The 26742-nt window shown below is 56.8% G+C and overlaps 1 protein-coding gene across 8 annotated transcripts; it reads left to right on the top strand.

Annotated features, from left to right (window-relative positions):
* Window positions 1-25051, top strand: PSEN2 (presenilin 2). Of its 8 annotated transcripts, XM_054508108.2 has the most exons (13): window positions 34-94; window positions 617-1349; window positions 6073-6361; window positions 10221-10381; window positions 12674-12888; window positions 13995-14187; window positions 15911-15978; window positions 16683-16903; window positions 17581-17679; window positions 19973-20056; window positions 20307-20408; window positions 23333-23451; window positions 24374-25051. In XM_054508108.2, the coding sequence occupies exons 3-13, from the start codon at window positions 6307-6309 to the stop codon at window positions 24527-24529; spliced, it is 1473 nt and encodes a 490-aa protein (XP_054364083.1). In that variant the 5' UTR covers window positions 34-94; window positions 617-1349; window positions 6073-6306; the 3' UTR covers window positions 24530-25051. The 8 variants fall into 8 exon arrangements, with proteins under 8 accessions (XP_045733574.1, XP_054364083.1, XP_054364088.1 ...); XM_054508113.2 differs by lacking the exon at window positions 6073-6361 and having other exon boundaries at window positions 35-94; window positions 617-722; XM_064594454.1 differs by lacking the exon at window positions 617-1349 and having other exon boundaries at window positions 76-94; window positions 6145-6361.
* Window positions 25052-26742: the final 1691 nt, after the last annotated feature.

Below are 26742 nucleotides of genomic sequence, written 5' to 3'. Positions count from 1 at the left end.
GGGCGGGGTCTGCGCGGGCGACTGGGCCCGGGCCGGATGGGCGCTCGGCCAGCTGCGTAAACACTGCTGGAGCGGTGCGGCCGAGCCGGGCCCGGTAAGCTGGTGGGGCTGGGGAGCGCGGGCCCGGCCGGGTCTTCCGCCGCTTGGACGGCGCGGGGTGGAGCCGCGACCCGCGGGCGGGGCGGTGGCCCCCGCACACCCCTCTCCGGGGCGGGTCGCGGCCCCTTCCCCGGCGCGGGGCTGCGGTCCCTGAGCGCGCCTGTCCGGTCTCTGCGAGCGGCGCAGGGGCGGAGAGGGGAGCGCGCGGGGAAGCGGCGGCGGCGGGGGCCAACCGGGACCTCGTGAGTGGGAGGAGCGCGGGAAGCGGCCCCCAGGCCTGGGCCTACGCCGGGCTGTGTCCGCCTCCCAGCGGCCGGAGCACGCTAGTGGTGGGCGCGGCGCGACGCGGCGCGGCCCGCAGGAGGACCGGGCATTTAAAGGAGCAGCTCACATGGGTTTGGGAGGCTCGGGCACGGCGTCCTTCCCGCGCTGGGGCCGCCTTGGCTCCCGGGCCGGTGGGCCTTCGAGGCAGGGGGTAGGCGAGGGTCTGACCGCCACGGTGGGGAATCGCCCGCAGGTCGGGCCTGGAGCCGGCAATTTCGCTATCAGCGGTGCTTGGCCGTTTTAAAGCCGTGAGGAGACTCCCAGAATCAAGCTTTTGAAGCTGGAGGAAACAGAAACAGGCCAGTACCCACCCTACATTTTATCGATGAAGAAACTCGGCCCACAGAGCTAACGTGGCTGTCCAGGGCCAGTCAGGTAGGATAGAGTAGAGCCAGGCTCAGAACCCGCTAAGCTAAGGGTTCGCCGTCTGGCCCGGGGGTCTGCTGTCCAGCCCTGGCAGCAGACCTCAGCCCTTTGGTAGCTGGATGAAATGCTCCTGTCTGCTGAATTAATGAGTATTTCCTTTTTAAGGATGAACTGTGGGTTCGTGGACTAACTGCGTCCCCATTTACAGATGGAGAACCTGAGAGGCATCCCCTCCAGAGCCAGCTTAACTCACAGTCGTCAGCCTGGGCTTTCCAGCCCGTCCTGACAGTAACTTGATCAGGACCGACCCTGGCTTCTGGTATGGATGCCCTTGATGTCCATTTTGTAGACACCTGAGCCTCCAGTGTTTCAGCAGTAATTAAAGACACGGGATAAGCTGCTTCAGGTGTGGGAGCCTCGGGTGCCCCTGGCCGTGAAGGCGGCTGTGTGGGAGCAGGGAGGTGTGTCAGCAGCTGTGTCTTCTGAGCCTGGCTGGTGAAGGGGCAGGGGTCCTGGCACCAGCTCAGAGCTGCAACCTCAGCCACCCATTGGGCAGACAGGTAGGCGGGCGGTCCAGATTCATTCCTGGGGTGTGTGAAGGGGCCTTTAGGTCTGGGGCTGGAAATGGGGGGCTTGGAAGAACGTTTGCTGCAGGGTGGGATAGATGTCATTTCGGGTTTTCAGGGAAAATTCTGCATGGTTTGGTGTTCAAGTGGCTGTGCATCAAGTCTAGACTCTTACTTGGTGCATGCACGGGGGTTGGATGAAATGAATGCCCTGTTCCTATCTATTGGAGAAAGCAGCATAAGAAAGAGCCTGGCTGGAGGCTGCCCCTCATGTGCCTGGAGGCCTGGTGTGTGTTGCCATGCCTGTCACCTGTCCCCTCAGCACCTCGATGGCTGCTCCCAGTCCCACTGCATACATGGGGTTTGCCAAATGAGAGGCCTCCCCTACCTTGGTCTCTGAGTTATTTTTAATTTTAATTTTTTAAGGTTTTATTTATTTGAGTAATCTTTACACCCAACATGGGGCTTGAACTCATGACTCCGAGATCAAGAGTCACACACTCGTCCAGCTGAGCCAGCCAGGCACCATAAGCCTCTGAGTTATTGATGATGAGCATAAAGTGTGTCATATGCAATGTCTCTTTACAGCTGCAGTCACACAAAAGTAGCTATTATTTTTACCAGCTACAGTAATGGAAAACTGAGGTTCAGGGAGTTAAGCCACTTGTCCTGTTAGGTGCCTTCGGTGACTAGAGCACCAGGATTTGAACCCAGCTGGCTGGGTCTTAATCTTTTGAGTTTTTGCATAGGGACACTTCCCACATTCACCCCTACCTGTGTCCCTGCCCTACTGCCCTGGAAATTTTTATGTGCTCTCCATTAGTATCTACTTGACAAAGCAATAAAAATAAAAATAATTTTTAAAAGATTTTATTTATTAGAGAGCATGAGAGCATGAGTGGGGGAAGGGCAGAGGGAGAGGGAGAAGCAGGCTCTCCACTGAGTGGGGAGCCTAACACGGGGCTCAAAGACCCTGGGACCCTGAGATTGTGACCTGAGCTGAAGTCAGACATTCGACCCACTGAGCCACCCAGGTGCCCGCCAAATAATTTTTTTTAAAGAGACCAAAGCAGTGTGTGTGTAGGTCACATGCGTGTTTCTACCAAAGATATCTTTGGCTGGTTTACAGCTGTTGCTTTGAGTTTGGGACGCTGTTTAGTTGGAGACTGGCAAGACAACCGGTGTTTCTGCAAGTATTCCCACCTGTTCCCCAACTCCAGTGGCTGGGGGAGGGCTGGGGGGGAATGTCAGGGCTCTGAGGCTGGCACAGGCTGCCCCCCACCAGGGCCTGGGAGGGGAGCTTGGTCGGACATGGGCCTCACGCCTTGTGTATCCAGTGTTGGCCTCCAGGCCTGGAGGTGGTGAGGCTGCTGTGGTAAAGTCTGGGGAAAGACCAGATGTTAGGGAGGGGATCAGTGTTGTCCAGCTTCTTCATTGCCTGGGAGAATGGGTTGCTCGTTCGTCTTTGCCACAATATGGTCTTCTGGAGCACGGGAAGAAAAATGCAGAGGGTGGTCGCCTTTCTGCTGTACCTTAACCAGAAAATCCTTGGCTTTGTAGAGGTAAAGAGAATGCATGTTTGTTCTAGAAAATCCAGGAACTGTTTTTTAAAAGGTCCTCCATTGGCTCTCAGCCCAGAGATAACCCCTGTCAGCATGCATTTCCTTACAGCACACTTCACGCATGTATATATAATCCTTTATGAAAGTATTGGATGCAGGAAGCTGGACGTGAAGTTTTGTATCCTATTTTTTGTGTGAATGTTACGTCTTCAGATTGTTCACTTCACAAATATTCTTGTGTATAGAGCACATGAGCGTGTCATTATTTATCTGACTAGTGTGTAGCAGGACACTTTCCCACCTTGAATTGACCCGGAGAAGCAGCGCGCTGACTCCGGCCCCCTCCCTGCCATGTGGAGCCCTAGTAGCAGATGAATGGATGGTTGGATGGATGGATGGATGGACGGACGGATGGACGGAGGGCAGAGTAGCCCCCAGGCTGGAGTTGAGGGGTTGGGGGCAGGAAAGAGACTGAGTGAAACCGTGATCAGGAGGCATTTGTTATTCGGCTACCTCTTCTCTGTGTTTTGAAGAAGCTGTATATTAAAGACACACACCTGCCAGTGGCAAAGGCATGTGCCTTCTAAGGATGGCTGTGCCCCCAGAGAGCACACCTGGGGTGCTGTGCGGGCCACCCCTGTGACCGTGGCCCTGGGCTACTCCCGAGTGTGTGAGCTTCACTCGTACTCTGGGTGGACAGGGAAGAGCTCCTCCATGGGCAGTTCGCTGACCTGAATCGCAGCCAAGGTTTTGGCCCCTCTGGGCTCCAGTTTCCTTAACTACAAAGTAGGGCACTGACCAGATGGCCTTTAAGGTTGGTGCCAGCTCTGGCATCTGTCCTATGGATGTGCCTCCGCCTTTGACAAAGTGTTCATGTTGCCAGAGGGCTGGGGCTAGATGGAAGCCATGTCTCCGCCACCACCCCCCCCAGGCCTGGGTGAGGGGTGACCTTGGCCGCTGAACTCTTGTGTCTAGTGGTTTAGCACGTAAGTAACTTTCCATGGGGGCGTCAACAGCTTCCCTCCCTGTCCCGCTGTATCGCTGCTTCTGTTCCGTCTTCATGGTAACTGCTGTTTCCCGAACACCTGCTCTTTACAGGACACTTTACACATTATCCCTCGTTTCCACAGGACTCTTGCAAGGTGTGTCCATTCTGCTTCTTTCCAGATGAGGAGATGGATGGCCCCGTGAGGTTAAATCAGTTGTCTCTGTGCAGCTAGGGAGTGTGTTCAAATTCCACAGCTAGGTGATTGAATCGCTGCTTCTCGTTTAAAAAGAACCCTTTTTTCCTGGGCTGGACTCAAAGATGGCATGTTAGGACCATGGCCTCTACCACTTTCCCCAAACTGCCCGCTTGCCAAGCTACTTCAGGACATGAGGGAGGTCTGCCTGGGGTCTGGACACTTCTGAGTAGAAGACGGCAGACAGGTGAATCGAGAGCCTGGGTTGAGGTTCAGGAGGCCCTGTCAGGGTACCCTGGGGCCACTGATCTGGGAGGGTGGAGCAGCCCTCTATAGGGAGGCACTCTAGCCAAGGCTGCCTCCCTGGGTTAGGGAGAACCGCCTGATGAGTAATGGTGTATCCCTGTTTGGGCTGAGGTGGACGGACAGAGGCCAACCAGGGCCAAATACATGGTCAGCTGCCCTGGGCCAGGGGGGGACAGGGAGGCTGTGGGAATTCCTGAGGAAATTTTGTCCCTTGCGAACCCCTCCCCGGTATGAGGGAGGCTGTGAGAACTTCCCGGGAGTTGTGGGGAGTGCTGCGAGGTCTGACCCTAGAGGAAGGGTCTGTGCAAACCCTAGCCACCCTCTTTGAAAGTGAGGGGTCCCCGTTGAGTTTGGCCTGCTGCAAACAAGAAACAAGGTGTGCAGGACCCTGACCTTCCTCCGTTGCCCCTACTGTTCAAGGTAAATGGGGTAACTCCCACTTTGCTTCTGGAGGAGCGATTTACATCTTTTTCCAGTGAGGCGCTCTTGGTTACTATGGCGTTTTACAGTCTGTCTCTGAAATGAGAAGGTCAAGGAAACTGGGTCACAGGGTTTCCTTAATAATTGCAGGAGCTGCTGACACAGGCACACTGGGGGAATTCTCTGGGTCAGACTCACCCGGTTTGGCTAATTCAGCTTTTCGATCCCATTCAGCTGATTAATGGGAGGAAGTGGTGGCTTCTCTGGCTGTGTGGGCTTTGCATCCTATCCCGAGCCAGGCAGCCTGCAGTTCCTGGGAAGGGCTGCCCCTCCTCCCGTCCACCCGCCCTCCCGTCTTCAGCCGGCTCCGAGCAGAGCCAGCTGGGGCTGGTTGCTGTGTGGTTGGTAGGACCTGCCATCAGGCTGTGGCAGGAGCCACTCCGCCCCCCACCCGCCCCAGTATGCCTCCCGAGGGTGTTCCTGACGTCACTGGTGCCCTGATGTGGACAAATATCGAGTAAGATTGTTGATCTGCATCCATTTGGGTGGTGATTTCCCCCTCCAGAGATTTCAGAGTGCTGTCAGGCTTCATTCAGTTCCGACTTGGAAGCAAGAGGTGTGCTGTGTTCTCCAGAGCCAGGTAAAAAGAGGGGCTGCGTGTCCACCTGTCCCCCTCACCCCCAATCCCATGAGGGCACGCAGGAGCGGCAGGATGGGAAGGAAGTCTGTCTCAATGTTGATATTCCATATGTCCCTTTAAAAAATTAATGGCTTGGGGCACCTGGATGGCTTAGTCCATCAAGTGTCCAACTCTTGATCTCAGCTCAGGTCTTGATCTCAGGATTGTGAGTTCAAGCCCAGCGTGGGGCTCCATGCTGGGCATGGAGCCTACTTTAAAAAAAAAAAATGAATGGCTTAAAAAATAAAACTACAGGCACAATCCCTGTTTATAATAGAAGGTTTGAGAAATGCAGAAAAATGTGAAAAATCACCCACAGTCTCGGCGTCCAGAGGTTAACTGCGTTTGGTATTTTGTGATCTATCTTGCCAGCCCTTCATATACGAACATTTTCTAAGAATGTTCAAATGGTCGTGAATGTGAAGGTTTAGATCCATTACATTTAACATTGGATGACCCGAGTCCTAGGCCAGAGTTGGGCATTTCCATAATTTTCACTTTTTGGACCATTGTAAGCAACCGCAGCAAATGTGTTTTTATGAAAATCTTTTATTATTTTCTTAGGGCAGTTTCCGAGAAGTAGCATTTCAGGATCAAAAGGTATGAATGTTATTAAAGCTTTCCCTGTTTGCTGCCCGCAGTTGGTGGTGCCGGAGGCGTGTGAGACCTAGTTTTTCCACCTTCCCGTCAGTGGTGGGCATCGCCTGGGGACTCCCTGGGCCTGGGAACCGCCTTCTCCCCCTGCAGATCTCCTGGCGGGAAGAGCTGCTCCCCCTCTGCTGCCTCAGTGGCTCTCTGACCAGATGGGGTTTCAGGAGGAGGACTGTTCCTTCTTTCACTCCCAGATGCAGCGAGCAGGTAGTGCTGAGCAGCGCCGGGGGGGCAGGGAGATGGATTGTAACAGGACTCCTGCAGTCCTGAGCTGGGGGCCTGGGGGCTGGCTGGGCTTCAGTTCCAGAGCTGGGCAGCCCCAGGAGAGGCTCTCAGCCAGGGGCCGTCTCAAGGTGCAGAGCCCTGGACCTTTGGTCAGAATGAAGCTGGGGATCCACACTCGCTAAGTGGTCTAGCGTAGTGTTCAGACTGCAGACCCTGACTACCTGGGTTCAAGGCTGACTTTGAACCTATCACGCTTCAGACCTGTCTCCTCATCTGTAAAATGGGCAGGAACAGCAGTGCCCAGCTCCCACGTCACTGCGTGTAGTGCGTGCTTGGGGCTCAGCAGGTGGTGTCCCCCCAGCCCTGCCCGAGGTGGCCTGGACCCTTTGAGAAACGGCATGTTAAGGGACCCAGCCTTTTCTGAGTGCTCAGTCCCCTATCAGGTGTTCAGGGGTCTGAAGGCTCCTCACCTGTCCCCACCCAGCCAGCAGGCCCAGAGGGTTGGGATTGGATAGGGCCCTTGTTCTCACAGCCACAAACCCCTCGGGGGGCCTGCTGTCCTGGGTCCTAGGAGTCTTGGGCCCGGTGTCAGGGCAGGCTTTGGGAGGAATCTGTCCAGGGAGCCTTTGTTTTCTGGCCAGGAAGCCATGCCTGAATTAGCTCTGACAGTCCTTCTTCAAGCTCACCCTGCCGGGCATCCTTCAGGGACACCAGGGAAACGCTGGGAGGCAGAAGTGGCCTCTGGGGACTGTCTTGTTAGCTGCTGGCAACTTGCTGAAGAAATGGAAATTGGAAGGACTGGTCCCCTCCTCTGTGTCCCCAGTCTCCCCCGCGGCTCCCCTTCTCCTTTCAAGAAGCATCTGTGCTCCCTGTTTGTACCTTCCCTTCTTGCTTGTCATTGGGAGCCCAGGGGACGAGGCAGGCTCGAAGGCTGCAGGTGGCATGCTTCTGAAGGCTGACGCCGTCCCCTGCCTTTGGTGGGGGAGGTTGCAGCCATGAGGCTTTCCATCCAGGGACCTGGATCTGTTCCTCCAGTCACTGCAGAGATCAAATGCAGGCACCCCAGGGGCCTGAGGGGGAGAGAAGAGGGGTCGTAACTACACTATTAATTCCTACCCCAAACAGAACTGACGTGCTAGAAAACAAGGTACTGAGAGAGCCTCCCCATAATTTCAGGTCCCCTCAGACTGGGCTCCGTCAGGTTGAATGTGTCGGGTCCCAGGTCTGGCCGCCCTCCCGTGGCCTTGAGCTGACGCTGGTGCTGGGGGACTTGCAGTGAAGAGGGAGGAGACCCCTCCCCTCGTTCTGTTCACACCCCTCTTCTGTCTCAAAGCCTTGGCTGGCCCCTCCCTTTGGGACTCAGCCCTTGCTCCTCCCTGGAGGCGGGTCCTGCCTTTTCTGACCTCCAGCCTTCCTGCTACCAGCTGGGTCCCCACGCTTTAGCTGCAGCGCTTGGTGTTTTTGGAACAGACCCCATGAGGTCCCCCATCCCACACATCTGTCTGTCAGGATGCCCTGCCTCCTCCAGTCTCTGCCTGGGAAGCTGTTCCTGGCCTTCGTCCCTCTGAATCCTTGAGACCTGAGAACCCCCCCCCCCCCCCCGACAGCTGACAGACTCCTCCTCCTCTCGACCTTAACTGCAGGAGCTTGAGCCTTGTCCCCGTTCTGGGACTTGTCTTCTGTCTTCCTCTGTTGGTCCTCCTGCTCTTGTCTTTCTGTTTTATTATTGGAGTATAATTAACGTACTCTGTAATATTAGTCTCAGGTGTGCAATCTAGTGATTCGGCGGCTCCATACGTTTCTCATCGTGCATCACGAGAAGTGTCTCTTCTTCACCTCCACCTGTTGGCCCCTCTCCCTGCTCTGGAAACCACCCTGTGGGTCTCTATTTAGGGGCTTGTTTCTTTGTATGTTCAATTGTTTTGTTTCTTGAATTCTGCCTGTGAGTGATGTCACCTGGTATTTCTCTTTCAATTCCTGCTCTGGTGGGTCTGCCCTGCATCAGGGAGCTGGTGCATTATTTTTTAATGAAGGTTTTATTTATTTATTTGAGAGAGAGAAAACATGAGTGGGGGGAGGGGCAGAAGGAGAGGGAGCAGCAGACTCCGTGCCAAGCAAGGAGCCCGACGCGGGACTTGATCCCAGGACCGTGACCCAGGATCATGACCTGAGCCAAAGGCAGGCGCTTAACCAACTGCACCCCGGAGCTGGTTCTTTTTGAGGCCCCTGTGAGACTGACCGGGAGCCTTTTGTCACAGGTCCTAGTCTGTGAGGTAAGCAGATGCGGGCTCTGCCTTTGGCCTGCAATTGGGGGATGGAGGTGAGGTCCACTAGGGAATAATCCTGGCCACAGCCCAAGTCGAAGGCCCTGCCAGGGTGAGCAGAGCTGACTGATGGTAGAAGGAACCTGCCTGCTTCATTTGGAAGTCACATGTTCCTGCGGGGGGGACTGTCGGGGAGGCACGCGTTCAACCGAGGCCAGGCCTGGCCCTCTGTCCCCAGTGCCCCGTAGCTCAGCCCTGAGGGCCTCTGGGAGGTGTTGGTGGGAGAGCAGGCCTGCCCAGGAAGCTGGAGGGATAGCCAAGTCCTCCAGGGGTTGTCTGAAGCTCTTCTAGGTCCTTCCACTGCCCTAGCTTCCTTGTGCTGCTGTGGTAAGGACACTGTGCTCGAGGAGTGCACAGTGGAGCTAGGGGCAGGCCTCCCTGCAGTGTAGACCTTCCAGCCTGGCCTTCCCAGTGGGTCCTGCCCTCAGCTGAACTTTCCCACCAGACACACACAGACACACACATACCCCACCTCTCATGTTCTCGCTGTTGCCCTGCACCCCAGACTCCTTGACCCTTTTTAACTCCTCTAACCCCCTCCCACTCAACAGGTTCCTGGACCAGACTCCATCTTTCCCCTGAGATGCTTGTCCCCTGCTCATGGCTCTGTGCCTGGCTGTCATCCTGGATTCTGTCCTGTTTCACCCCCACATCCAGCGCTGACGGGTGTCCTCCCAGTCCCCCCTCGCTGGCTTTCCAGCCTGCTACCCCTGAGTCAGAGCCTGTCCCCCTCCCACAGTTATCTTCAGGGAGGTCTCCTAACATGGCTCAGGAGGCCCTCACGCCTCCACAGCCCCGCCTTGGCAGCGTCAGGCCCCTCCTGGAGTATCCATTCTTCATGCCCTCTGCCCTTTCCTCCCACCTGGAAAATTCTGTCTCCATCAGGGGTGGTATCTTCTCTAGAAAACATGCTTGATCTCTAAGAGTGACCCTTCTTCGTGCTTCTGTACCTCTTGGTGAACGCTTAGATCATAGCTTTTTTTTTTGGAAGATTTTATTTATTTGTGAGAGAGAACGAGTGAGCATGACCGGGGGTGCGGGGAGAGGGAGAAGCAGGCTCCGCACTGAGCAGGGAACCCAAAAGGGAACTCGATCCCAGGACCCTGGGATCATGACCTGAGCCAAAGACAGATGTTTAACCAACTGAGCCACCCAGGTGTCTCTCTCTCTTTTTTTTTTTTAAGGACAAACATTTCTCGCTCGTCCTCCTTGTTGTCCCACCACAGGTGCTCAACAGATATTTGTTGATTAAATGAATGAGAGTGTTGGCAGTTTGGAGTGGCCATGACTTTTCTAGTCGGGCCTTTTGCCTGTGGCCCAGATCCCTGCCATTCCCTCCGGAGGCTGCCGCAGCTGTAGAGGCGACTCCTGGGAAGTCTTGCCTTCCAGCGTCCTAGGCGGCTGTTGGGCAGGACCTGTGTCCAGGTCTTCGGGCCACGTCTGGCCACTGCCTCAGTCCTCTGCTGCCTTTGCCTTGCAGGAAGATGGACCAAGGTCCCCTGTGCTCCTTTCTCCAGGCACTTCCCAAGGCAGGGCCATGCTCACGTTCATGGCCTCTGACAGTGAGGAAGAAGTGTGTGACGAGAGGACGTCCCTGATGTCAGCTGAGAGCCCACCGCCGCGCTGCTGCCAGGAGGCCCGGCAGGGCCTGGAGGATGGAGAGAATGCTGCCCAGTGGGTAGGTTCCCGCCAGCGGTCAGAGGCCCCGGGCTCCTGGCCCTCATGGATGGAACCCAGACATGCCCTGATGCGGGAGGGTTGGGAAAGTAAGGATGAGAATCGGTCGCCAGGGTGGGTCCCCCAGGGTGGGTGGTGGGGCCCGGTCAGTGAGGGCTCTGGAGTAGACAGCATGTCTGCAGTCTGCCACGGACCGGATGGTTCTGCCCCCAGCCCCCACCTTCCTAGCACAGGTGCTGCACCACGGAGCGTGGGAGCGAGTTTGCATGCTGAGAGGGGAGCACAGGCCCGGGGTGGCAGGGGGAGCACCGCGGAGGGTCGACAACCAGACCTGGGAGCCATGGGATGAGCATCTACCTCAGTCGTGTGTGACTGTTGAGCTGGCTGCCACTTATAAACAACGGAAGTGTATTTCTCACTGTTCTGGAGGCTGGGAGGTGCGAGCGCAAGGTGCTGACAAATCTGGCGTTTGGTTCTTCTGGGTCTTCTCCTTGGGTCTTCATGTGGCGAGAGGGCCAGGGAATACTCTGGGGCCCATTTATTTTAGTTTAGTTTAGTTTCAGAGGTAAAGGTCAATGATTCATCACTCTTATGTAATACCCAGAGCTCATTACATCACATGCCCTCCTTAGTGCCCATCACCCAGTTACCCCATCCCCCCACCCCCTCCCCTCCAGCAATCCTCAGTTTGTTTCCTATGATTAAAAGTCTCTTATGGTTTGCCTCCCTCTCTGATTTCGTCTTGTTTTATTTTTCCCTCTTCTCCTATCTTCCTCTGTTTTGTTTCTTGAATTCCACATATGAGTGAGATCATATGATAATTGTCTTTTTCTGATTGACTTATTTAGCTCAGCATAATACCCTCTAGTTCTATCCATGTCGTTGCAAAGGGCAAGATTTCATTCTTTTTGATGGCTGAGTAGTATTCCATTGTGTATTTATACCACCTCTTCTTTATCCATCCATCTGTCGGTGGACATCTGGGCTCTGTCCATAGTTTGGCTATTGTGGACATTGCTGCTATAAACATCAGGGTGCAGGTGTCTGGGGCCCATTTATAAGTGCACTTATCCTATCAGGAGGGCTCTACCCTCATGACCTGGTCCCTCCCAAAGGCCCCACCTCCAGATTCCATCACATTGGGGGGTAGGGTCCAACGTGTGAATTTTGGGGGGACACAGACATTCCGATCTTATCTCTGCAGGGCAGGAGGCTGTAATATCATGAAGTCGGGGTGCCCTGGGGGAGAGTCACCTAGCCTCACCACTTCCCTCCCCATCAGGGCAAAATAGCATCTGGATTTGCCTGAAACCCCAGCTCCGTTTTGCCCATTATAGTATTTAAAACCTTTCGTGTGGAATTTTTCCTACCAGCCAGCCTTAGTCCCCATTGCTGAAATTAGAGCTCATTTCTTCCATCCTCTGAGCTCCCAGCGAGCTGGTCTCTGGTCTCTCCAGCTCAAGGCCACCGTGAGCCACTCCTAACCCCTCCTTTGCACTTTTCCTTATCTTAGCTGAGTGTCTAGCTTGGAATTCTCTCTGCAAAGAACCTTTTGAATTTGTGTTTCTCTTGGCTTTGTCTTTGGCGGTTAATGTAATTAACAAGGCAGCGAGTGACCCTGAGTTGGCACAATTCCCAAACAGAAATTCTTGCGGATGGGTTTAGGGCAGCGTGTGCCGGTGTCCTGCCCTCCCACCTTCCTGGAGCATGGAACCGCCCCCCAGGGCTTTGGCATCATTTAGCCCATTGGGGTCTGGTTCATGGCTCCCAGTTCTGCATGCCCTATTTTGTGCGTGTCAGGGGAGTTCCAAGTAATTTCTTCCTCTGCAAATTCCCAGTGTCTTACAGAGAGTCCTCATGGGTGAAGACTCTTCTAGTGTGTGTGTAATTGGTCTTCCTCCTCTGTCACCTGGCCAGTCTCCTTCCAAATCTGTATGGCTCCTTGAACAGAACTGAATGGCTTCTGAGTCCCTGAATGGAGGGAGGAGGGAGATCCCTAGACGAGCTTCGGGTTCATGAGCCACATGTCCTGGGCCTACAGGCTGCCATGGCCCCTTCCTGCATTTGCAGTAGTGAGTGCCAGCTATAAATCTTCCCTGGTTGATCTCGTAAATGTTTCCAATGCCCTGCTATCCCAGCACTCCTGCATCTAGAGCATTGCCCCCTAGGCTGGTTCTTCCATCTAGAAGGCAACACTCAAACTGTTCATTTCCAGTTCCAAAACACCTAGGCACTGCATCTCAGGGCCCACCATGGGGGCGTGCTGTGGCCCTCACGGAGCGGTTTTCCACAGAGAAGCCAGGATAGTGAGGAGGACCTCGAAGAGGACGCGGACCACTACGTGTGCAGTGGGGTCCCTGGGCAGCCGTCGGGCCTGGAAGAGGAGCTGACCCTCAAATACGGGGCGAAGCATGTGATCATGCTGTTTGTGCCTGTCACGCTGTGCATGATTGTGGTGGTGGCCACCATCAAGTCTGTGCGCTTCTACACGGAGAAGAATGGCCAGCTGTAAGTTGGGGAGCAGGGCAGGGTTGGGGGGTCCTCTGCACCCGCAGCTCCATGCCAGGGGCCTGTGCAGAGCTGGGCTGAGAGCTGCCTGACTCCATACTCTGCTCTGTCCACTGCCTCCCCGCTGCGTGACCTGCACGGACCCTTTCCTAACCGCTCTCTGCCTCAGTTTCCTTGTTTGTATAATGGGTCCAACACCAGGAGAATGAGGCAAATGGAACAGTGCCTGCTGCTGTGCAGTGCTAAGGCACACGGGGTTTCAGGGCGGAGGGCAGGCTCTGGCTGCGTGGCCTGGGCAGGGTGTCCCCGGTGTGGGGTCCCGGGGGCAGGTGTGCCACACCACGTGACTGAACAGGTGGTTTTCTCTCTGGGCCTCTGCTCCTGTGGATGGAGACCCGCGTGGGGGCCGGAGATTTCTTAGCTGGCTTCCAGCCCCGTGAGGGAGGCTTGGATCATTTTAGTGGAAGGACAAGTGGGAAGCCACCTTTGCTCCCTTGCTTGCTGCTCTGGCGCAGTCGCCCGCCTCTGACTGCCTTCTCTGAACTTTGTTTTTAATGTTTTTAGTTAGAGAGCATCCTTTTCATTTTGGTTTGGTTTTTCCAAAGAAAGGGGCAGGCTTGTGGTGGGCTGGGGCTGCAGAGCAGGTGGGAGGGGGCCCAGCATGCCTTGTGAGGGAAGGTGCTCAGCAGGCAGGCTTCTGCAGTCCCAGGCAGACAGGGTGGACAGGGCGGGCGGCCAGGGGACGGCTTCTCGCATGTATTGGCTATGGGTGCCACTGCTGCTGGCCTGTGCTGCGTGGGGTAGGGGAGGCGGTGGGCGAGTCCTGGGCTGGCTGTGGGGGTTTGCTGGGCGCCCTGGCCTGGAGGAATGGGGAGGGCAGGAGAGCACTTTAGGGAGGGGGAGGCCTGGTGGGAGTCGGGGGAGAACATTTTGGGGAGGGGGAGGGCTTAGGGGGAGGTGTGGTGTGGGGGGTGGGAGAGGTGTGGTGTGGGGGGAGGCCTAAGGGAGGGCAGGCAAACAGCTTGGGGAGGGGGAGGCCTGGGGGGCCCCTTCCTTTTCCATTCGGGGCTCAGGCATCAGGCTAAGGCTGGGTGGCTCACGGGCAGGCCCTATGGAGCAGGCAGGGAGCAGAGTCTGCAGCCCGCCATCTCCCTCAGCATCTACACACCATTCACTGAGGACACGCCCTCCGTGGGCCAGCGCCTGCTCAACTCTGTGCTCAACACCCTCATCATGATCAGCGTCATCGTGGCCATGACCATCTTCCTGGTCGTGCTCTACAAGTACCGCTGCTACAAGGTGAGGGCCGGCCCCGCCTGCTGCCCCATCCTGTCCGCCTCGCCCCCTGCTGCCACATGCCTGCCAGGGTTCTTGCCCCAGACAGAGCAGACGCTGCTGTTAGATGCTGTCCCCCTGCCCCCCCCCCCCCACCCCCGTGGGGGGGTTGCCTGCTGCCACCGTCCTTGGACCTTGCACAGAATCCCACCTGCCCCCGTCCCTCACTGCAGCGTTCTCCACGTTCAGGAGTTAGTTTTATTTCACTGCTTCTTCCGAAGAAGCAAGATGTTGTATTTTAGGGTCTCTTTGCCCCACACTTCCCCTGCAGGTTTACTCATCCTTCCTATTTCCCTCTTGCTGGCTGTGCAGGTGCCGTGCTGAGGTCTCCTAGGCCTGGGAGACTGGCAGGCCCTGTAGCTGCGGTAAGGCCCCCGGGAGCCAGACAGCAGAGGCTCCGGGGGAGGCCCACCTGGCCTGAGCGGGGCCGCTGTCTCTCCCCGGCAGGCCGTGAGCTTTCAGACGTGGGTTTTAGGGTCTGAACCCCTGAGGCCTAAAAGAAAGACACACTGGGGGTGGCTGATTTGAAGCCATCCTCACACCAGCTGCCACCCTCTGTGGCGCAGGTGGAGAACAAAGAGGAGGCTCAGCCCAGGGACAGGAGCCCATCCCAGCCAGGGCGACGCAGGGGTAGACGACAGGAGGGCTGTCACAAGTGCCGGGACGCCAAGGCTGATCAGTGAATGATGACTTGTGGAAATAAGGCAGCTTTAAGTGGGGCTGGGAAGCAGCGTAGGGGCTGCATGGTCGGAGCAGAGGCCACGGGGCCGGTGAAAATAAGCCAGTCAGGGAATCGGGGCGGGGAAAGCCGGCACTGCCGTGGTCAGCGGCTGTCAGGCGACCCATCCCAGGACTGGTGGGAGGCAGTTCGGTGAGGTATCCTTGCAGGTTCTGTGACACTCAGGAGGGAGGTGATGGTGGTCCTGGGGGGTGAAGGCAGCTGGGGCAAGAAGGATCAGCACGTCCCAGAGGCAGCTGGGCCACCACCTTCATTCCAAGGAGACCCGGTTCCCACTGAGGTACCCGGTGGCCCGAGCCGGTGACTGATGGTGGCAGTGACCCCCCTGTGCCACTGAGGGCTGGCCAAGGGACTGGCTTAGGACCAACCCACCATCATCCTTGACCTCCCTCGTTGGCCAGGACAGGAGGCACGTGTCTCTCTGAGGACCTGTGTATAGACTCTCAGGTGGGAGGGCTGTTCCCGGGGTGACCAGAGAACGCTCCCTCAAAGATGGCGCTGACCACTCTAAGATAGCACCCCAGGGAGTCTCCCGTCACTTTTACCTGACATTCTTTTCTTCGTAGCCCCTGTGACTACCTGTCAATATGCATATACATTCATTAGCTACGGCCCTCACACTGGCATGAAGTGTGTGCACAGGGACGCCGCTGGCTTCCTCCCCGGAGCCTAGGGCCATGCCCGGCAGGTGGGAGTCTCTAGCACATCTTCCCTCAGGGAGGGAGCAGGGCTCTGGCTGCTTGGACCTGAAGGATTCCTGCTCCATGCACTTGCCAGGTGACCTTGAGAGAACTCTGTGAATTTCTTTGCTCTCTTTATTGGTCACACAGCTACTCAGTACCTTCCAGCACACAGTAATAGAGGAGCCTAATGAAGATTCTCAAGGCTTGGGCATGAGACCCAAGAAGCTGGGGGCCTGTATTCATTCTGCCCATTTCTGTTGTCTAGTTCATCCACGGCTGGTTGATCATGTCCTCCCTGATGCTGCTATTTCTCTTCACCTATATCTACCTCGGGTAAGTGACCCTGTGGGCGGCAGGCTCCTCAGGCCCCTCCCTCCCCCCAACCCCCACGAGGCTCCAGTTCTGGGTGAGGAGGGCGCTCGCCCATTGGACTCCAGATTCTCCCCAGTGTCACCGCTCCAAGGGCCTGGCCTTTGATCCCTCCTCCCACGGGCCTTGACCCAGGTGAGGGGCGCTCTGTGGTGGGCCACGCATTCCTCTCTTGTTCCTGATTTAATTGAGCACAGTCAACACAGAGGATGATCTCTGTGAACCCAAGAGGGGTGTAAACCCCTTAAAATTTACATTCTAGTCTTTGGGCCAGGCCGGGGTACTTGCTCATTTATGGGAAAAGTGATCTGCTCTATTGCCTTCTATTTGGAACATCAGCCTGACCCAGGGGCCCGGAGAGACTGAAGAGAGAGGAGGACCTTTTCTTTGGGCAAAGGGTCTTCCAGGTTGTGCCAGCGCATGTGTATGTGAACGAACCCAAGGATGAGATGTTGGCACACTCACCACCTTGTTCCAGAAAATACTTGAAGTGGTTTGTTACAGGAGTCACAGAACCAGGGAAGGGGGTATTAGTAATGAAGCCAGAGGTCGGAAAAACCCAGCTTGGGGCTTAGTGGTTGAGGAGCAGGGGGTGTTGAACTATGTCTAATTAGGGTCTAACCTCTCTGCTGAGTTTCCCACCCCACGGCTTGACTCTGGTTGTGCAGGGAAGTGCTCAAGACCTATAATGTGGCCATGGACTACCCCACCCTGTTCCTGACCGTCTGGAACTTCGGGGCAGTGGGCATGGTGTGCATCCATTGGAAAGGCCCCTTGGTGCTGCAGCAGGCCTACCTCATCATGATCAGTGCTCTCATGGCCTTGGTATTCATCAAGTACCTCCCGGAGTGGTCCGCGTGGGTCATTCTGGGTGCCATCTCTGTCTACGGTAGGCAGGCGCAGGTGGGACTCGAGCCTGGTGGTGGGCAGTGGGGGCAGTGTCCAGGGTCGAGTCCTCCTCACTGGTGCCCATGAGTGGTGGGTGCTGACAGGGGCTCCCCCTCTGACGAATGCTGGATGGTCTCCCCTTTGAGAGGCTCGCCTTTGTAAGACACAGGGGCTGTGGGGCTTGGGGCTGTGGACGTGGTCACTAATGATAGCACATCTGTTGAGTGCTCACACTGGTGAGCACTTGACACACTGGGAGGATTTGCTCCTCAGAGCAACCATAGGGTCGATCACAAGACCTGTGAATAACGAGCGCCCAGAACATTAGCTCCTCATTAACTAGTGTTAGTGTGATTCTCTCTCCCTGTCACTTCCATTTTAAGGGTAAGGAATGGGAGGCTCAGGACAGCAAGCCCACCATCGGGGTACCTGAGCCACATGGCAATTCCTTGTTTGCAAGGAATTTAGACCCCGTTCTGGGCTTCAGCCAATGTGGATTCTCAGTGTCAGGGCTGGAAACCATGGGTCGGGAGCTGGCACACAGGACACACTCTGAGCCTCGCTCGGGGGCTCTGGGCTACATTTGCCCTGGTGTTTGCAGCCTGGCTCCCCCTCTCTGGGGGCTACTTGGGAATAAATGTCACTTGCCACATGTCCCAGATGTCTTTGCTCTCCCAGATCTCGTGGCTGTGCTGTGCCCCAAAGGGCCACTGAGGATGCTGGTGGAGACTGCCCAGGAGAGAAACGAGCCCATATTTCCTGCCCTGATATACTCCTGTGAGTGACCCCTATGTCTCTTCCCCAGGTGGGAACCAGGGCTGCTTCCTGGCCATGGCTTTCAGAGTTCACTGATCCAAGGGGAGGGGGTGGCCTTGGTGATCCCAGGGCGGCCCACCCGCTAGGGACAAAAACAGGCTGGATCTTGGTTTCACACAGAAGATGCTTAGAGAGTTAGGGCCAGCCGGGGCTGCAGGGGATGTGGTCCACCCCACAGCTGCGTCGCGTCCAGCATCCAGTGGCATGTGGTGGGTACCCCCCTTGGCCACCCGCTCGGCCCTCCACACTCTTGAGAGGGTGCTTTGGAGAGGGGCTCTGGAGGGCAGGGGTCTGGGGGAGCAGGTGCACCTGCTTTTCGCTGGGCTTCCTCGACGGCTCTGTGGCTGGTTGCAGTTAAGTCTCTGAAGGGAAGGCACACGGGATTGCTGCTGGCTGTGGGGCCAGTGTGTAGGGATTTGGATTTATATATGCATTCAACAGACAAGCATCAGCTCCACACTTTGCAGCAAGCACAGTGCTGGGCTTTGGCGGTGCCACAAGAAACAAGACCCACGTGGCCCCTGGCCTCACAGTGCTCAGAGCCCTGTGGTCCTAATGCCCTCCCATCTGTCGATGGGCATATTTGAGGAGTGAGCCTGAATACCTGGGGCTCAGCTGTCTGCAGGGTGCAGACCGGCTGCCAAGTGCTGGATAACATCTACAAAGGCAAGATGGAACTTGGATTGGGAGCTGTTGGCAGGTGGCCCACAGCCTAAAAGCAGGTTCGAGGCTGCTCAGAGAAGCAGAGCCACGTGTGGGGGCCTGAGACCGGGCTCATACCTGTGTTCACCATCTCTGTGCTCTGGGGGAGCGCACGTTCTCAGAAGGGAGATGTGCTTTGTCAAAAGATGAAGTGGTAGGGGAGCTAAGGACTTTAGGGGAGGAGTGGGGGTACTGTTTTGTGTCAGGTAGTCAAGGAAACCTCTGTCATAAGGTGACATTTGACTGGAGACCTGCCCTAGGAAGCCCTGGGGACAGAGTTCCAGCAGAAGGCCCTGAGGTGGGTGCGGCCTGGTGCGCTGGGGAGCCAAAGCTGCCGGGGGACAGAAGGGAGGAGGGGGCAGGTCCAGGGGCGCTGGGGAGCTGAAGCCACTGGGGGGGCAGAAGGGAGGAGGGGGCAGGTGAGGGGCTGCTGGGCCTTGCAGGCCATGATGAGCACTCGGCTTTCACTCCTTAGTGAGCTTCACGCCCTGGAAGGCTTTGGACCGAGCTGACATGAACGTTTTAGCAGGATCACTCAAGTTGCTGAGGGGAGAGCAAAAGTCATGGTGACAAGAGTGGAAGAGAAGCTGGGTTTGGGGGTGACTAGCAACCCAGGAGCTGGGGGGTGGGGGGGGCTCTGGCCCCAGGGGAGCGGTAGAGGCTTTGAGACTGGAGATACTTTGGAGGCAGAATTGGCAGGATTTGTGATGCTTGGGGTGCGGGCTAGGAGAGAGTCAAGGATGTCCGTGCATCATGGGGTCTGAGCAACAGTAGGGATGGAGGTGCCACTTAGAGGGACAGGGTGGGGCCAGCGGGGCCGCGTGGCCGCCATGGGGAATGTTCAGGCGAGGCATGCTCGGAGTGGCCAGATGGAGACTCGGAGAGACGTGTGTGGTGGGAGTTCAGGCGAGAGTTTCCCAGCCAGAGAGAACCCAGTCAGTGCTCCCTACCCAGCGATCCCATCCTGGACGGAAATCCAGGGGAATCAGATGCAGGGTCTCGAGCATATGTCTGCACACCCATGTTCTCAGCAGGGTCATGCACGCTAGCCAAGGGCCACGGTCATGCCGATGCCCATTGACGGACAGGTGGGTGAACGAAACGTGGTGAACCCACGTGGTGGAGCATCACTCAGCCCTGAAAAGGGAGGCATTCTGACACATGCCGTGGATGAACCTAGAGGCCACCATGCTGAGTGAATGAAGCCAGTCAGAAGAGGAGATGCTGTGGGATCCAACTTTATGGAGCATCTAGAGGAGTTAGGAACTGGAATCGTGGGGGAGGGGAGGCGGTGTTCAGAGGGTAGTTTCAGGGCCAGAAGACGAGCAGCTCTGTGGTCTATCTCACAACAGAGTGGATATAAAAAAAAAGCCCAGGAAAGGCATTGTCTGCCCACATCTGGTGATTCTGGACCCCTCCCCCAGGGGGCCCTGAACAAGGGGCATAGGCACGTCCCCGCTGGAGGTGATGGTTTCTGGGGATGCTGCCTCCCAGGCCCTGGGGGCAGCCTCACTCAGCAGTGCCTGACGCAGGACCTTTTCTCCTTCCGCAGCTGCCATGGTGTGGACGGTGGGCATGGCCAAGCTGGACCCCTCCTCCCAGGGAGCCCTTCAGCTGCCCTATGACCCCGAGATGGGTGAGTGTCAGGGGACTGCACCTGCACCCAGGTCCACCTGGCCTGGCCTCTATGGGGGGTGCAGGACCGGGAGGCGCGTGCTGGGGACTGAGCGTAGCGGAGAGCCTTTCTGTCTGCGTCAGGGCGGGGCTGGCTGGTGGGTGAGGGCCAGGGAGCCCTGAGCTCAGAGCTCCCCCTGACTGGACTTCTGTCTCTCTCCCTCGCCCCCGCCTCACACCGGGACGGTCACATTCTCTTTGTGGACACCCAGAAGAAGACTCCTATGACAGTTTTGGGGAGCCCTCATACCCAGAAGTCTTTGAGCCCCCCCTGCCTGGTTCCCCAGGCGGGGAGCTGGAGGAAGAGGAGGAAAGTAAGGTGCCCATGGCGAGAGGGTCTGCGTGGGCCCAGGGGTGGGGCAAGGGTGGAGCTGGGGCTCCCTGAGGTCGGGGGGGGGGTGTGGGGAGAAGCCCCTCCTCATGTCAGAGATGGGCACAGAAGTCCAGGAGGAGCCTGCACAGGTGGGGTCCAGGCAGTCTTCCTGCTAAGCCACGTATTTACCAGATGTGAGCGAGTGTGGATGGTGTGTCTCTACCATGCTGGGTGCGAGCAGTAATCCAGGCCTGGCTCAGGTGTACAGGGCATGGGTCCTGATCACCCACACTGGGCCGGGAGGACCATGCGGGAGAACACGGGGGCCAGAGCACAGTGACCCAGCTCCTTGACCTGCTCTGGGGGCCCCAGGGGAAGTTACCTGAGGTGGGGACTTCTGAGCTGAGCTCCAGGGGTTGAGCTCTGGGAGCAGGGGATGCAGGGGTGGGGGTGGGGGTGCAGAGGCTGGGGGGCCGGCAGTTCAGGGTGATTTAGAGGAAGCCCAGGCAGGATACCCAGACCAGAGATGCAGACTTGGGACTGGGAGGCTCGTTGGGGCTCAGAGGGCCTCCCAGATTGAAGTGGGGGTTCTGGCCTGTGCACCATGCACAGCCACCAAGGGTTTTGAGTTTTGTGGGAGGAAGGACGTGACCCAGAGGGGGCAGGGTTACAGATGGTGGAGAATTCCATCCCAGCATGCACTTGCATGGCCGAGGAGGTCCCAGTGTAGCCGTGGGGGCACAAGGTGTGGGTTTGGGGCTCAGGGGCAGACTGGGCTAGGCAGCCACTAACAGCCCTGCCACACGCTCCGGGCTGCCATGGGTTGTGGAACACGGGGTCCCATGTGCCACCCGACACACAGTAGGTTGGCCATACCTGTGTCCTGGTGGAAGGACTATTTTTATCCTCTTGGAAATGTGCCCTTGGGCCTGTCTTCAAGACCGTCTTCCACACAGGCCCTTCCCTGTCTCTTCCTGGGGGTCACTACCCAATTCTGCCCCACTACCCGTCCAGTTTCAGTAATTCTCTAGAACGACTCACAGGGCTCAGGAAAGCGCTGTGCTCACAATTACAGTTTTATTATAAGGGAGACAACTAAGGACCAGCCGCGTGAAGAGATGCAGAGGGCAGGTGTGGGAGGGGCCTGTCCCCCCAGAGGCCAGCTGGCTCCAGTCCCCGCCCCCTTCTCACAAGGTTGGTCTTTCTGGTAGACCAGCCCCTCCTGATCCTCTCACTTGCATGAACTCAAGGGTTTAGGATCCTGGGTCTCCTGAATAACAGACACTCCTGTTACTTGGGAAATTCCAGGGATGTAGCCTCCCTCCCAGGAAGCAGGGACAAAGGCCAGAAAAATTCCTTATGACCCAGCAGCACAGGCTTGAGGAGGGAGCCTTGGGGAGCAGCTGAGTGTGCAACACTCAGGGTGCAGCTGAGATTCTGCCCTGGAGGCAGTGGGGAGCCCTTAGTGGTTTGTTAGCTAGCATTTGAGGTGGACCCTGGCTGCAGGAGGAGCTGACCCTGCTGGGAGACCAGGCCCCTGGCAGCAGTGAGGGAAGAGCCACCCACGCAGGCTCGGGCTGGGAGGAGATGGTGTGGGAGGAGCCGGCGGGAGTGTGGGGGTGACCCAGGGGCACATGGGGCATGCGGGGCAGACAGCTGGAAGCATCTTGGGACCTGCAGGGGGACACTCAGCAGCCACATGGAAGGGAAGCTTGTTCTGTTTGAGGCCAGGGTTTGAGTCAGGGCATCACATACATGTCAAAACCTGGGTCTGAAGGGGGGCCTGGGGAGGGTTCAGGTCAGAATTAGAGACAGAGGGGCTGAACCTGGGTCTGCACAGTGAGGAGGAAGGGAGAGTGCCAGAGGAGGACCTGAGGAGGACAGGGGACTGAGCAGGGAGCAGCCTGAGGCCGCGGGCATCCACGGGTGGTGTGCTGGCCTCCCCCCTGCACCCTGACTGGGGGGGACCTGGGGCTTCCGGGCCTCACAAGTGCACAGGACGGGAACACAGAGCTCTTCTGAGAAAGAAGAGATAAGGAAGAGGGGAGAGCGGGAAAGCTGGGGGGGGGGGCGGTGAGCGAGAGGGAGACTGACAGACCACAGTGAAGAGCGTGGTGGAGACAGACAGCTGAGGAAGGAAAGCAGGCTGGGGGCAAGAGCCAGCCTCCGGAGGTCTGGTAGAGGGTGGCACGGGGTCCAGCCCCAGCCAAGGAGCCCCCGTGAGCAGGAGGAGGCCGCAGAGGGCCAGACAGGCAGCTGGCCCGCACGTGCGACTTTGTTAGATAAACATTTGTACCGTCTGCGGTGAGCAGTTCCCTGTAAACAAGTACTCCGTCCGGGCAACCCCATCTAAAGGAAACAGAAGCACCCTGCGAGTTTTCGAGTTCTCATTTACTGTCGGCAAGAGATAAGCTTATTACCAATTATGCTTACCTCTTTTTAAGGGGAAGGGTTGCCAGAGGAGCTCTAAGCACTGTATGCACTCTTGAAAGTAGTGAAATAAAATTTCCTAGAAAATATTTCTAACATAAACTTAGCAGTAAATTGTACAGCCTCCCACTGACCCCTGAAAATACATTTTATTTGCTCTTTTCTTACTCAACTGTCAAGCACCAATTTTACCCGAATTGTCAGAAATGCCAGCTTTTCACAGCCCAGATGGCAGGTGGCCTAGCCCAATGGCCCCACTCTTCCCACTGGCTGCTGGTTTTCTGAGGCAGCCAGTCCTTGCCCTGGAGGCCAGATGAGGTGGGCTGGCAGCGACCCTGCCCCATCTGGGCCCCCACAGGCCCCAGGACTCTGGCCCAGGTCCCTTGGATCCCTTGGGGCAGGCGGAGTGGCTGGGGTGTGGGCTGGCATCCGCCTTCTCCACCACTTCCTCTTGGGGCTCCCGATACCAACGGGCTCGCTCTCTTCCCCATACAGGGGGTGTGAAGCTTGGCCTGGGGGACTTCATCTTCTACAGTGTGCTGGTGGGCAAGGCGGCAGCCACCGGCAGCGGGGACTGGAACACCACTCTGGCATGCTTCGTGGCCATCCTCATTGTGAGTGGGCCGGGGGTGCACCTGCCCTGTCTTCCCGGTGGTGGGGGGGGACCTGGATCCGAGGGGAGTTTCAGATGCTGCTGTCCCTTGGAGGGGCAGGGTGGTGGGGGCTGGACAGGGCTGCCAGGAAGCCCCTCGAGATGAGACAGGCTTACAGGAGGGTCCAGGCAGGGCAGGTATGGCTGAGGAGCTCTGGCATTATGGACCATGCACATGGCCATGCAGAGGCTTGGCCGACTTTGTGTGCAGTCTCATGACATCTGTGAGGCAGGGAGGGGACCCCATCACTTCGAACCCCAGCAGTGACTCAGTGTGGCCAGATACCCATGATGGGGAAGTGTCCTAGGAGGATTGCATCTGAGAGGTGGAGGCTCTGAGCAGCAGGTGCTCCACTCTCTGCCCTGGCAAAGCTGGGTGTCACAGGGCGCCGGAAGGCTGAGGCTTGTATTCCTGGGGATTTCCTACCTGCCCACAGCATGTCAGGGATGGAGTAGCGGACCCCCAGCCTCCTCCACCTCCAGACTGTCTGACATGAAGCCCTGCCCTACCCAAGGACAGGGCAGCTGCTCTGGTCCCCTGTCCCCTCCCTGGATCACTGTCCCCATCAGCCAGGGCAGGACAGGACAGGCAGCCACTTCCATGGGGATGGGTCACATGGCATCTTTGGTTCTCTAGAGGCGCCAATACTGAGACCCTTACCAGCCTTTCCATGGAGCTTGTCCAGCTCTTTATAAATACACATCCCTCGAGGGGAGGCTGCCTGCTACTGGTCTCGTTGCCAGGTGGGGGCGGTGGTCTGGTAGAGCAGCGCCGTTCTGGGAGTCAGGAGGCTCCCACGTTAGCGTGCAGGGTGTTAAACGGGGCGAGCGCTCCCCCTTGGGCATGGCACAGAGCTTTGAGAGCAGCCCTCCGCGTCCCGCAGGGTTTGTGTCTGACCCTCCTGCTGCTTGCTGTGTTCAAGAAGGCGCTGCCCGCTCTCCCCATCTCCATCACGTTTGGGCTCATCTTCTACTTCTCCACGGACAACCTGGTGCGTCCATTCATGGACACCTTGGCCTCTCATCAGCTCTACATCTGATGGGGGTCGGGCATGGGGCTGGCAGCCGTGGGAAGTCGTCATGGGTGCCCTCGTATAGTTCTACGCTCTAGTGCCATATATTTTTAAGACATTTCTTTCCTTAAAAAAAAAAGTGTCCTGTTTACTTGGCGAAGAGGAAGGACCAGCTTTTTGGTGCCAGTGGTTTTGTCACCTGACCACGGCTCACTGGCCAGAAGCGCCGGTGTTCAGTCTGGAGGAGCCCGGGACGGCTATGCCACGTGGGGAGGACGTGGAGAAGTCGCCCAGCCCCACACCGCAGCCTGGGATGCTCCGAGGGCCAAGGCGAAGGAAGGGACCAGGAGTTCATGCTCGGGATGGCACCTAGCACCTGCCCACTCCTGCGAGAGAAGAAAGCTGGTTTGCCCTGCGTGGAATGTCCCCAACGCTTTGTCTATGATGTCATCGTTATTTTACTACCTTTAGAAATTGAGTCCTATTCTTGTTAGGTAGTTACTGTTGGGAAGTGGCTTAATATCAATAAATAGATGAATCCTCTTGGAATGCTGGAGTTTGGCGTGTTTGTAAGTGTGGACCTTGCTTCCTGCGTCTCGTGGCCTCTCCTGGGAGGACGTGTGCTCTGAGGACAGAGGGGGAGATTTGCTCCGTCGCCTCACTGCTCATGTCTGTCTGCAGTCATTTCTCTAAGTAGAAGGCTTCCTAAGCCGGGCTGTGTGGAGCCAAGACAAGCAGTGTTGCTCCTTGACAAACCAGCAAGTGGGAGGCTGGATGGGGGCCACGTCTGGAACCCACTGTTGTCCCTCCTGTGTCCATCTCTGGGCACTGTGATTGGGGCGTCGACCCGTCGGCTTCTCCCTTTCCTGTCCACATCGGCCCAGGCCATGGAGAGAATCTCAGCGATGCTTCTGGCCGGGGCTCGGGTGCTCGAGGCAGTGCTGGTGGCCGCTGGTGGTGCAGTGCAGTGTGGCTGGCCGGCTGCTGAGCCAACACAGGGCCTTGCAGTTCTGACTGGTAGACCCACATCCTTGTTCCCGAAATAACGTGAGTACTGAGCAGTTGGTGATTTATCATGAGAGAAATAAAAGTGTTTTGATGTTTGATGTAGCTTGCCGTTCCCTGGACTGTTTGTAGAAGTGCAGAGGGGATGCAGGAACCCGGAGGCCAGATGCAGACTGGTGGGGGTGGAATCCGGACACCATCCGCTGCTGACTGACTCATGGTCAGAGCCCAGGGTGGTGGCAGGCATCACAGCCCAGAAAGCCGACAGCAAGTTGGAGTCTCAGAAGACGAGGGCTGGTCCCTGGTGGTAAAGGGGAGGAAGATCGGGGATTAGCTTGTTCAATTTGGCAATCCAAACAGTAGTTGGGGGGTTGGGGGGTCCCAAAGATGAGCTTTAATAAGTTCTGATTTGTTAGGTGTGGAGAGGTCTTTGTCAAAGGGCTGGCTAGGATGCTGGGGGTGCAAACCACATTTAGGGGTACAAGCAGAGGGTGGAGGGCCTCGCGTCCAAGTGACCGACAGGGAAGGAGAGAGGAACAGTGCCCACGAAGAAGGCCAAAGACAAGAAAACAGATGAATGTGAGCAGGCCCCAGGGTGCGAGCCCTTGCAGGGGAAACAGCTACTTGAGGAAACCCAGCCTGGGGAAGCCGACCCAGGAGCTGGGAGCCTGGGACCCCAACACAGAGTGTGGGGCAGGGGTAGGAGGACAGAAAGGTGATCAGATATGCTGGAAGGATCAGAGAACGGGCTACACATGCCAACCCCCCCCCCCCCCCCCCCGCCAACCAACTAGTCCTAGTGTTTTTTCCATATTTGCTCTGGATTTGTTTTTAGAAATAAAACCTAATAATCCTGAAGTCCCATTTGCAGCTCCAGGGCCATCTACCCCCCACTTCCGCTGTCCTGAAAGCAACTCGTACCTGTCCCTCCACGTTCAGGTTAGCTCTATGTGCCAGTACGTTCTTTACACTTTATAGAAATGATACCACACTGTATCCACGTGATGACTTCTGAAATTTTCATATTGGTTCTTGAGACGTTCATGGATGTAAATGAAGCTCTGGTTCAGTTATCTGAACTGTTTAATATTCCATTATGTGACATCCACTGTGTACCTGTTATGCTGTTGATGGACGTCGTGGGTTTGCAGGGTTTCTGTGTTAGAACCAGACCACAGGGAGAGCTGTTTCAGGCATCTGGGTGAGTGTGTGCAGTCCCCTCGCTGAGGGCATGT

Source organism: Mirounga angustirostris, unplaced genomic scaffold (genome assembly GCF_029215605.1).
Source record: "Mirounga angustirostris isolate CCGP_5_RB_7025 unplaced genomic scaffold, mMirAng1.0.hap1 SCAF_6, whole genome shotgun sequence".
Taxonomy (NCBI): Eukaryota; Metazoa; Chordata; class Mammalia; order Carnivora; family Phocidae; genus Mirounga; species Mirounga angustirostris.
Note: the sequence above shows the minus strand (reverse complement) of the source record. Positions and strands in the feature narration are given on the sequence as shown.

What these genes read in the sequence shown, in the direction of transcription:
- PSEN2 (XM_054508108.2), top strand. Translation starts at nt 6,307, where the DNA reads ATGGGGTTTCAGGAGGAGGACTGTTCCTTCTTTCACTCCCAGATGCAG. An exon ending in ACGGAGAAGAATGGCCAGCT is followed by an intron (nt 12,889 to 13,994) that starts GTAAGTTGGGGA and finishes GCTCACGGGCAG; the next exon opens with GCCCTATGGAGCAGGCAGGG. An exon ending in GCTGGAGGAAGAGGAGGAAA is followed by an intron (nt 20,409 to 23,332) that starts GTAAGGTGCCCA and finishes TTCCCCATACAG; the next exon opens with GGGGTGTGAAGCTTGGCCTG.